Here is a 12,199-nt window from a genome sequence, read left to right on the forward strand (position 1 = left end):
CTTCCTTGCTGGACTGTTGTACCTTCTTGTGTGGCTTGTCATTCTGGACATCTTTTTTAGAGTGCCGGAAATGAACTGGTGAGCAGCACGTGCACAGTGAATGATATCACTCGCAGCAACAGGGAGCACTTTTAGCTTCTCTTTCTAGCGATTTAAAGTGTTTGCCCATAAGAAAGCATAAAAGCAGCCCTGACTTTAATTTAGCATAATTAAACGGACATTTGAAAGTAGTTTGATTCGCAGCAAGCCTTTGAGCCTCGCTCACCCTTTGTGAAAACTCTGTGAAGCTAATATACTTCACAGCTTGAGAAGCCTGCCCCTTATTTGTACCACAATAAGGAGAAATGCAATTGACATGCTGCATGTTGTTCCTCCGTCCTCAGAACCCATCATTATTAGAGAATGCGGGGTCAGAGGTAATGCTGGAGCTGTACTCTGACTACAGAATGACTTCTTTAAGAAATTTTTTAAAATATTATATAGTTGTTACATAAACAAAGAATAATTTCAGTTTTTTAATTTAGTCAACCAATTCAAGTAAATCAAAAGCTGTACTGAACGCCGTGAAAAGAATTTATCGAAAACATGGTAATGTCCAAGATGCCCAGCAAATTATTTCATGTACCGACGACAGAGCATCACACCCTTTCCGTTTCTTTTTAATTTTTTCATAGCATCCTTATGCACTTGCTATTAGGGTTATGTAAAATGTGTGTGGGACCTTTCAGGGATAGAACTCGAGAGAAAAGTGATCAGCTTTCATAACAGTGCCCTTCTGTGGTGGCTATCATCAAAATCCTACTCACATGCACACCCCCTTCCATTATTACATTACAGAGCCCCCTTTAGAGTGAAGTAACAGCCCTCCAGTCCTTTCCACCTCTGGAGAACGTCTGACCTCTCTCTCTCTCTCTCAAATAGAACACATATAGGCCATAGCCGCAAATATGTCTGAGCAACAAAAAAGAAGGTCTCCTTAGAATAACTTGAATTGTTTGGTAAACATGTATATAGTTAATAAAAAGGACAAGCTGATAGGTCAAGTACGCTAAATTATGGAAAATGCACATTGAATAATACATTATTTGTTGCAAGTGTAAAGCATTTCATTTATCTTTAACAGCTGAATTTGTATTGGTGAAAACAGCATGTAGCCATGCTGATGGCATAGGATTGCAGGAATGAAGAAGAAAGTATTTGCATTTTGTAATGTTTGGGGGGTATAAACGCTAGAGCATTGTCCTGAAGGGCGCGCTTGCGTGTGTTCCCTGCAGACAGGTCTTTGGACAAACTGACAAACACCACGATTCTGTAAAGCACAGGGACTGAGGTTGAGAGTACTTGAGCTGCACGTGATTGCCACGGCTTGCCTGTGAAGACTGTTTGTCGGGAAGACTAAAGAAAGATGATGCCATCTGTGGGCTGACTGGTAAATGCTTATGATTGGCTGGGGGACTGAGATAGAATTTTTGAATGACTCTGCAGCAAGTGTGTGCATAAGGAAACCCAATGTCTGATTGAGTGGTGCGTTTGCCAAAGATATTGATGGATCAACTTTCACTTGGATTTTTCTAGCATGTTCACAACATATACAGAATCTGGATTTTAAAAATTACAAAGTGCTTCTGAAGCTGTCAGTGACCTTCTTCAAGAGTGATACTTCAGCCATGTTGCTTTAGTATTTAGCCCAAAAAAATCGAATTTTAGGGTTTGCATCCTGCTCCCCTTGGCAACAGTCCATCCCGAACATCCAGGCCAGGTCCTCCCTGGAACAGAAACAAGCATCCGGGGACTGGGTTCGGGGTGTCAGCCCTCCTCAGCCAGGCCAGCTTGACTTCAGGGGCATGGCGAACCTGGGAGCCACCTATGGGCATACCCATCCCACTCAGGGTGACAAATGCAAAAGAACAATTGATGGACCAAATGCTGAACAATGCAAACATTCACCCCCAGTACAGAGATCAGGGCCTAAATCCATCATGTTTTTGCTCACCATGCCATTTCAGCTTGGACCCAGTCAAATACAAATAAGTCTTTACCCTGCTCCTCATGGGAACAGTCCAACCCAAACTTCCAGGTCAGGTCCTCTCTGGACTGTAAACAAGCATCCTGGGATCGGTTTCGGGGTATCACCCCTCATCAGCCATCCTAGCTGACCACAGCGGCTTGGTGAGAACGGGACCCACGTCTGGGCATAGTCTTCCCACTTGCAAAAAGAACAATTGATGGACAGAATGCTAAACAATGTGAAACATTCACACCCACTACAGAGATCTGGGCCTAAATCAATTGTTGTCTTGCTCACCGTTCCAAGGCAGCTTGCATCTAGTCATTTGCAAATCAGTTTTGACCCTGCTCCCCAGGTTTAATACTTAGAAACCTGTTAAAAACACTTAAAACTGTGTGTATTGGTAAAATTATCTCACTTTAATGGGTCCTCCCACCCACATATTTAAAACATAGAGGGTCAGAAAGGGCAGTCTTCTCATATCATGCAAGCCATTTTCTCTCCTAGCGACCTCTGCAGAAGGAATAGACCACATAGTCAACTACCTCATGATGTGACCGTGGCCTGTCATGTCTGGTGTATCCTTTTATGTAGGCTGACAGCAGAAAAAAAACAAGGAAATCAATTGAGAGTCTTTTGGTTTCAGTTTCTATCATTGGTCTCTCCTCAGTCTGCTAGAAACTGCAATCCTGATATTGACCTTATAGAATGAAGTAAACAGAATAAAAAGCAATACATGTGCAACTCGTTACTGAAATGAAATGTAAATATTACTGCTTATCTTGTATCTGGATCTATGTAGAGTCCTTATCTAAACAACTTAGTTTGAGAGTGTTCTCTGTGGAGTGCTCTGTCACATTTAGATGCTTGTTTCTGGTCCAGGGAAGACCGGGCTTGGGAGTTGGGGCTGGACTGTTCCCATGAGGCACAGGGTCAAGCCTGATTTCAATATGGCCAGGTCTAAACTGGGGTGGCATGGAGAGCAAAAGAATAATGATGGATTCAACCCAGATCTGTGACTGGCGATGAGCGTCTGAAAAGTGTCAGCTCTTCGTCCATCATCTCCTTGTGTTTGTATTTGTGTCTTGTATGCATGTTATACAAACTTAAAATAAATTATTAAATAACTATCTTGATTTTTCAAGAGTCACACCAAGACCCCACCCTCAGTTCTGATCTTGAGGAGTGTGCCTGGCCCTTTAAGGGCACAGTTAAATGCAATGAAACATATTGATAATAGAGAATAATAGAGAATACAGGAATGGCCCCCTTTGGACCCTTCTCTGTTATAACCCCAATAAAGTTTTTTTTAATGTGTTGGTGTAGTGCTTATGAAATAAAATAATCCTGAGATGTTCATCACAGTACAGAAATGAGCAGTAATCCTAGTCAATGATGTATTTAAATAGTAAGCTTGACAACATGGAATTAGCTTGTTCTTCCCCAAAAATATAGAATCAAATGTTTATAACTTTGTCCAGCTCTGGCCGACAGTAACACAGATGTTGACATGAGCCAATAAACATGAACGAGACAGAACGCAGCTTGCTGCCTTGAAATTATCAATATACTTTTCAACGGAGTAATTAAAATATTATAAGACAGACACAATGCAGCTGTCAAAAACCAGATGACATGATGGGAAATTGCCTCCTCTCATTATATCTAATTTATCTTATTATAAATAATTGTCTGATTTGTTGTCTTATATAATAATGGTTGATTACTATAAAAGGTCAAAGAACTGCTCATCTACTTTAGTTCTATGTTTAGCTTGTAGTCTTACTTACAGTACCACAATTTATTTTTGTCTTTTATTTGCGTCCATTTCCCCTTTTTAATTCCTTCTCACTGTGGGCTCTCTCATTGTCCTTTTTTATGCCTGTTCTCACAGGTTCGCTTTTCCCCAGACTCATGTAAACAAAATAATGAATAAAATAATGCATATGTAAATGTACGTACATATCGTGGCTTTGGGTCAGCCCTCTATAGCCACCACCAGTCTCTTTTAATGCCATGCACATTTTGCTTCCGCCCGCACCAGAATACAGCACGGGGCAATGGTTGAGTCCACTCAGCTTTTAACTTGCTTGCCGTGGGAGTGATGGTATTTTGCCTGATAGTATATGCACATCCAACTGAAAAGGTATGTGCTTCAGAACAAGGGCTAGTGGGCTACTCTTTTAGTTTTCCATTACCTCTATCCTCATATTATTGTTCCTTTTTGCAGAATTTTTCTTTTTTTTAACTTCTGCTGTTTTATTTTATCTTGCCTGTACTTTCTAAAAGATTGATAGACACATTGGATCTCAAACTTCATACATTGACAGGGCTGTACCTATGGTCTTTATCAATGCTTGTTACACTCTTTCTATTATAGCGTGCAATTTTGGCTTCACTTCCATGTTTTGAGAGTTTGATCACTTTTGTGTTTATTAGACACACTTTAAACCAATTAGTAATAATGGAAAATTGATTACAGTTGCCACACTCAACTGTGGAGTACCCTTGATGGTGTTCTTTCAAAACATTTCAACACTATATGGCCTGATTTTGAGTTTGGCGGGCTGATTACTCTGTCACAAATGTAATAGACATTGCCTCCACCATATTGCAAGCGCATTATTTGCTATACCACTTGTTATAAAGCAGACGGGATATCAGTCATGTTTGTGACAGAGTACCTGTTTGCCAAACTCTAACTCAGACCCTTAGTCTGCTTGAACAGTACTAGACTTTCCTAAAGTCGTAAAGTAAATCAAGATGTGACCTGGATATATTCTGTCATCTAATTTAAGAACTAAGGGCCTTATTATGATGGCGGGTGATAAGCAACCTACCTCGCTGAACCCTAAAAATCCATCTTCGTGCATACATTTCACCCATTTGTGACACATAAAAACTCCTGACCACCCCAAAACATTTGCCATGGCCTGAACCCAGAAAATCCTCACAAATCCTAAACTCCACTCAACTTTAATGTAATTTGGGATTTTTCCTTTACATTAACTTTCCTTTAAAATGTTTCCTTTCATTTTCGATTTATTTGTATGTTCTTTAAATAGTTTTTCTGTACATTTGGTTTTGCTTGATTTCTTTTCTGCTATTATGGTTTCTCAGTTTGTGTTTTTCCATTAATTCACATACATCACTTTCTTCCACTGTTTGAACCTTCTTTATCTCACCCTTGCAGATTATTTTTTAATTTCTTCTTCCCTCTTTGCAGTGTTTTACTTTATTGTTCTTTCTCTTCTGCCTTTTTCTCCCTTGATGTGGGTCAAAGTGCAATGATGAAAAATAAGTTCTAATCTCCAAAAATGAATGCCGGTGGGCCCTACCAGTCCAACCAAGCTTTAACCTCTTCAGTGCCCATGACGAGATAGTCTTGTCATGGAGCACGGTCGCGCTGTGCCCATGACGAGACTATCTCGTCATGAACCCCACCCACTAATAAAACGCCCGGCACAGGAGGGGGAAAGGGCGTGGCACAGAAGGGGTTAACCGTGAAGAGAAGCATTGGGCCCCCCTTCGGACACTCATTCTGTTTGCCGTTTGCCTTTATTAACAATACGTATGGGTCCATGAGTGTAGCTACGCATACCAAACATTTTATATTTGGCTTCTTCAACTCACTTTGAATTCTACAATCCAGGGCTTATAATGGGGAGGGTGGGGTAGGTGGCTTCTGACAGGAGAACAGCCCTGCTTTTACTTCTTGTATACCAAGGCATGACCCGCAGTCACCAGTGATGGTCAAGCCACATCCACAATGAATGTAGTATGGATGTTCCCAAAACCTCGCCATATACCACTTGGTGGCTCCTAGGCTCTCACAGCATAGATTACAAATAAAATACTTCCACTGCCCTGTAATATTGAAAACAATTGCGTGGTGTTTGGCTTGAAAGAACATCGTAAGCTCTTGAGAAATAGAGAGCTACCATTTGGCAGCTTTGGGGACAGGCAAATAATACCTTCCCCATATGTAAATTATACATGCCAGTTTATTAAGGTTTAGGTAAATACTTTTTACAAGTAGTAGAGATGCTTTCTAAAGATATATAAGAGATGGATGGATGGATGGATGGATGGATGGATGGATGGATGGATGGATGGGTGGGTGGATGGATGGTTGGATGGATGGATGCTTTCTAAAGATATATAAGAGATGGATGGATGGATGGATGGATGGATGGATGGATGGATGGATGGGTGGGTGGGTGGATGGATGGATGGATGGATGGATGGATGGATGGATGGATGGATGGATGGATGGATGGATGGATGGATGGATGGATGGATGGATAGATGGATAGATAGATAGATAGATAGATAGATAGATAGATAGATAGATAGATAGATAGATAGATAGATAGATAGATAGATAGATAGATAGATAGATAGATAGATATAATACTTCTCTATATGTTTATCTATGTATAAACCTTAAAAAGACGTATTGTTTTAGGTTGCTTCTCATCAGGGTGGATGCTGTAAAGCTTTGGTTGGGTTTTATTCGTGCGCACTAGGCCTGGAGACACGTGACTTAAATGTATTTCTTATATCTTCGTTATCTGTCCTTCTCGATTATGAACCTCAACTGTGTTAACTTAATATTTCCTAATTTACAATACCGGGAGACTTGCATGTGCTGCCCTTAACGTATGCACCCTGAAGCGTACCCTAATCTGAATATATATATTTAAAATTACATTTAAATAGAATCCAAGCATGCGTCCAGCATCATCCCCAAGGCTCCGAGGTGATTTAGTAATAAGCAAACACCACAGTTACTGACATCATAATACAATGTAAAAAAAAATGAGCAGGCATCCAAAAAGCAGGGGCTTTCCTTTAGTTAAACGCAGCTCATTAAAACAATTGATAGTTTCCCTGGATTTGGTGTGTATAAGGCTTAAAGTACAGCATAGCGCTTCTGGTGAGATGGGCGGCCTTGGACAAAGTAGTGCGTGCGCCCGGCCGTGCCCTGCTCGGTTTCTTTCTTTCCATTCAGCGAACAGTGCTGCACTTACTTAGCGGGCACAGCTGAGGGCAGCCAGACCTATTGATTCTGGGAAGGTGCAGAGACTTTTTATTGGCATTCAAAAAAATACAATAACGAGACCTGTTCTTTATGTGCGGAAGGTTTCGCAGTAGAACTGTGTCAAGTGAGTCTGCGGCAGCGCCTCTCCACGGGGGAGGCGGGACGCACAGTGAGTGGGGCGCGTGGACGGCCTTGCCGGCTACGAGGGCAGCATGTTGTAGTAGATGTCTGACAGCTCGCGCGGGCCCACCGGACATTTGTCATTCTGTTTCCTCTGCTCCGCAGGCCATGGTGGAGACGGTAAACAACCTCCTGCAGCCGCAGGCTGTGAGCGCGTGGAGGGACCTGACGACGAGCGACCAGCTGCGGGCCGCCACCATGCTGCTCGACACCGTGGAGGAAGGGGCCTTCGTGATGGCGGACAACCTTCTGAAGACCGACATAGTCCGGGAGAACACCGACAACCTCCGTGAGTACCACGTCCGTCACACAGCAGGACAGAGGGCACAGGCAAACTCCAGACTTGCCAAACTTCAACTGAACATTTTCTGTTGAACTGAAAACCAACAGCGTCGTTTTAGTGCGAAATCCATATTGTGTAGTTAGCAATAGCTTTTATTGGGCCCACAAATGAAGCAAGACGTTTATTTTGGGGGTCTAAATACGTTATCCAACCTCTTCCAAGTAGAAGTCGATCCTAAACCACCACAGCTGCACAAATACATCCTGAATAAGTTGATTAAGTGACACCCTCTACAAATTCTTTGACCCACTTATGCAGTGATGAGCTAGCTCATACAAACTACATTTATGTGGAAGGTCATGTCATGATCACGAGGTCTGTTGAAGTTTGCCCAGCAGAGTCCACCTTCTGAGTTGATTGCCTGGACAGAAACGTTTCACATGCTCGTAATTTGCACACCCATCCAACTGTGTGCCCTAATAGGTCCGTGCTGTGATGATGCTTTCTACAGGTGATGTTTTTTGGGGGGGGGGGGGGAAATCCATAAGAAGGTGGTCTAGCTGGCCACACTGCCCTAAAATGCAGGAGACTTGTGCCACCAAATAAAATCTTTTGTTTTTGAATGGTGCTATAATTACCACTGCAGTAGACAGAGGTTTCAAATGTGTACACAAAGTCTATATTGTTGAACTGATGCTCCCTCATTCCTGTTGCCTCCAATAATTTAGCAAGTGGTGGGCAGTTTGTTTCTTATGATGTCACCTAGTGTTACCCCCTCTTAGTTCTCCTTTGTAAGGCATTCTTACTCATCTGACTACTCATTCCTATCCCTCCTTCTTCCAGATGTTTTCCCCTCTGCTAATCACCACTTCTAAAATGTCAAACCTTTCTTCTCTCTCTGCCTATTCAAAACGTGGCCACTCATTCCTTTCTCTCAGCCCCTGCACTACTGACTGGACTTCTCGTCTGCTCACATCATCCATCTCTTGTTCCACTGAACCTTTCCCACACTTTTAAACACCTGCGCACCGTTCCCTTCTCTGACTTTTAAAATTTTCTTTACCACTTCTTTCTTTAATCTTATAAAAATGTTAACTCTTCTAAGACGTCTTCCACTGGTACCTTCTTGTGCCACTTTTAATAGGTGTTTCCCTGTTACCTAATTCAAAACGTGTTTCACTGCTTCCTGCAGTTCGTGTCCAACTCACATTTCCTTCTTTTGCTACTTCTAGCAAGTATTCTTCCTTACTTCTTCTGTCTCTTCTAACTCTTGTTTCACTGTTTTCTACTTCTCCCATTTATTTTTAGGTCTCGCTGAGTCAGCGCGCATGCGCTGCTCGGAGAGACATTTTGTAGGTGAGTTTTCAAAGTGCTGCTGGGTGGCCTAGCGCTTGCGTTTACACGAGCGTGGACGCACGCATCTGCCAGCTTTCAGCCCTATGGCTTTCCTTTGCGCGCGCACCGCATCGCACACCACTCGCCAGCCTACTTTTGCCGTCGTGCGCACGCGCACCACTCGTGTGGCACGTGCGCGCTTGTTAAAATTCCTTTCCTGCCCACTCGCCAGCCTACTTTTGCCGTCACACGAGCACCACTCGCGCGGCACGCAGACTTGTTGTTTTTACACATTGAGCCAGCCAGGGTGTTCCCAGATGTCTTGAGCGATGAACAATAAAGAACGCAAGACTTCAGACTGTCATCTTGGGGTCAGGCTCCAGTCACTTCTCTTCTGTCGCTGGTACCACCAGCTTTCCCCCCTCGGTCACAGAGACTTTTACCCTCTTTGTATATTATTTGAAGTTACTTTCATTTTATGGAAACCGGGAGTTTTGGAGGCGTCGGAGGAAAACACAACTTGACGTGTGCTTTAGTGCCCAAAGCAGACTTCTTGTGGCCGCTATCGTGCCTCTTGTGCCTTTGCTGCCCCCCCTTTCCTGTACCCCCCCTCCTTTGTCACCCCCCTCCCCCCAGTATCTACTGCCTCTCATGGTCTCTTGATGTTTGTCTCATTTCTGGGTGTCAGTCTCTGTCTGCCTCACTCTCTGTCTCATTCGCTCTGTTTCATCCTGCTGCTGCCTCTCATTGTCTCTTTATCTGTCGTAATTATAGGGTGTCACTCTCTCTGCCTCATTCTTTCTCATGCTGTTTAATTCCGCTGCTGCCTCTCATTCTCTGGCTGCCTCATTATTGGGTGTCCCTCTCTCTTTCTCTCTCTCTCTCTCCGCCGCCTTCTTTCTCTGGCTGCTCATATTCTCATTCTGCCTGCCTCTCTCGCCATCCGTTACTGTCTGTCTCTTGCTCTGTCACTCGCTTTCTACCTGTCTTTTTGTCTTGTAAGCTCTCACTCCCTTCCACCGTTTAACCCATTTAATGCATTTCTCTTTCTGCCTCTTTCACTCTCCCCCATGTGCACTTCACTCCCCCTCAGTTTAGTTACTGTCTGCAGGTCTCATTCTGAGTGCCACTCTCTATTGCTTCAGTCCCTGCCCCCTCTTATTGTCCATGCCCTGCTGGTGCTTGCAGATACAGGCGATCACCAATGCTACTTAAGTGTTAGCACAGTAATGCCAGATCCCTCAGCTTTCCCAGTGCTTGTTAAGATGTTATGGTGAATCAAAAGCTTCCTTTATAGATGAAGACTTAGCCTGTAATGTCAGAGAGCGCGTCCTCTGCACCCTTTGCGACGCATGCGGGGGACAATAGTGACTTTTTGGCTGTTGGGGTCCCTTGGACCCCAAGAAAGCGCTTACAGAAAGGAACCTCAAAAGGCTCTGCTGTTTGACAGTGACCGAGACACCACTCATGCAATCTCAAAGTCTGTGTGTCCCCCTAAAAACCTTCTGCAGTGCCACCCAGTGAGACTTCTAGGTGCAGGACACCCGCCCTGGAGGTGCTGGGCACAGTTTGGCGGGGGGGGGGGGGACTTCAATCTTCACCAGGAATCTCCCATCTTGGCTCAGCATACGTAGTATCTTCGCACAGGTGCTGCAGACTCGATGTATCGATGTTAGCAGTGCTTAATTTGAACCAGTGGTTTCCAGAGCTTGGCACTGGCCCTTAATTGTAAACACCAGCGATTGTGACAGTCTGCCACAAGGTGGTGCTGTCTGACTAATTTACAGATGACAACAACAACATTTAATTAATAATTCAATATACATTAAAAATAACTATTACCTGCCGCCCAAGCCATTCTAATAGCTTTGGGGGGCCGAAATAGTCTGAATTGTCACACTTGTAGGAGTGCGATGGTAAGTAGTTGTGTTGGTGCGATCATCGGCAGTGCTGGCAGGGGCAATGGGTGGTACAAGCTGCAGTGGCCTGCAGCGGCTACAAAACTCTTACAGTGCAATACCATGACATTTTTTGGAACACATTTTTTTACTTTTGTTTTACTCCGCGCTTCATACAGCTCTTTTACTTTTGTAAGAGCTGTAAATAATAGTGATATTTGTCCTGTGTAGCATGCTGAGAGAGCTGCTTGGGTTCATTGCTTGAAGGTCTGCTCATCAAACAATGCATTACACACTTTGTTTTCAGTGCGAATGGAAGCCCCCCCTGCCCCTCCTACTCTTGAACGCTCCCACTCCACACTACCTGTTGGGAGCCTGTCGCCTGCTCAGTAACACACTCTGCTCATCGCACCACAGTTGGATTTGTCCTGCACTTGATGAACAAACAACTCACTAATGAGCAAAACAATTGAATAAGTCGCTGCAGCCTTTCATCAGCCCAGGGTTAATAAACATGTCCACGAAGTCTGCCAGCACCGCGTTCTGTTACAAACTTTCCAAAGTGCCTTAAGACTCAGTAGTGGGTCTTGTGTGCTGCACTATTACATTGTTCAGGCGTGTTTGTGTTTTAATGCATGTCCATTAAGTGTTTGAGTTACAGAGCTTTTGAAATCAGGGTGATGATTCACAGTGGGGAAAAACGTACACTGTTAATGATCATTTGTATTATTGCAGTGATTACAAGACCACAGTGTCATGGGCTGCGACCAGCCAAACATTGCACATCCCTGCCAAATAAGGGGCCATTCAGCAATGTGAACACTGCGACCCTGGGTTACTCACCCAATGTTTGGATTAATAAAGATGGTTCTTGAGTGGGTCTGTGCAGCAGGAAATAGAATCAATATATAGGTTCACATGTTGATTAAGCATGGACCAAAATTATTTTCCTTGCCAGTTTTAAAGAAAAAAACACTCCATTTTAGATTAAAGGATCCACTGTTAGGCTGCTAATAATGTTTTCTTTTTGTATAGTACGTTGTGAACTGAATCACCTTCAGACAATTCTAGAGCTATATCAAACAAGAATTTGAACAGGTAGGAAGAAGTTGCCAGCATTGCAAGGACAAAACAAGCATTGGCATAGCCAATAGGTCTCGCCTTTGGGACCTTATAAATGTTTAGCCATGCAACAGTTGGTGTTGTTGCACCAAGGATATTGTGCTGCATAACTAAATACTTATAAGGTCCCAAAGGCGAGACCTATTGGCTATGCCAATCCTTGTTTATCCCACCTCCAATATGTTTTCTTATTATTCCACTTCAAACACGTTATCCAGTATTAGGGTATCTTTCATAGATTCACATGCCTCGTCGTCGGGATGGGAGTCCCCGGTACATAAATAAAGTAATGTCCCATTAGACATATATAGTAATAGGCCAAGGGATAT

The 12,199-nt window shown here is 43.4% G+C and overlaps 1 protein-coding gene across 9 annotated transcripts in view; it reads left to right on the plus strand.

Moving 5' to 3' along the window:
- ADGRL3 (adhesion G protein-coupled receptor L3) overlaps nucleotides 1-12,199 on the plus strand; it is a 1,231,414-nt gene that overhangs the window by 1,038,183 nt on the left and 181,032 nt on the right. For all 9 annotated transcript variants that reach the window (XM_085641132.1, XM_085641126.1, XM_085641127.1 and 6 more), the window contains one exon: nucleotides 7,338-7,521. In XM_085641132.1, coding sequence (XP_085497258.1) covers nucleotides 7,338-7,521 — 184 coding nt within the window. The remainder of the gene's footprint in view (nucleotides 1-7,337; nucleotides 7,522-12,199) is intronic.

The sequence above is a fragment of the Triturus cristatus genome, chromosome 2_2, assembly GCF_964204655.1.
Source record: "Triturus cristatus chromosome 2_2, aTriCri1.1, whole genome shotgun sequence".
NCBI lineage: Eukaryota > Metazoa > Chordata > Amphibia > Caudata > Salamandridae > Triturus > Triturus cristatus.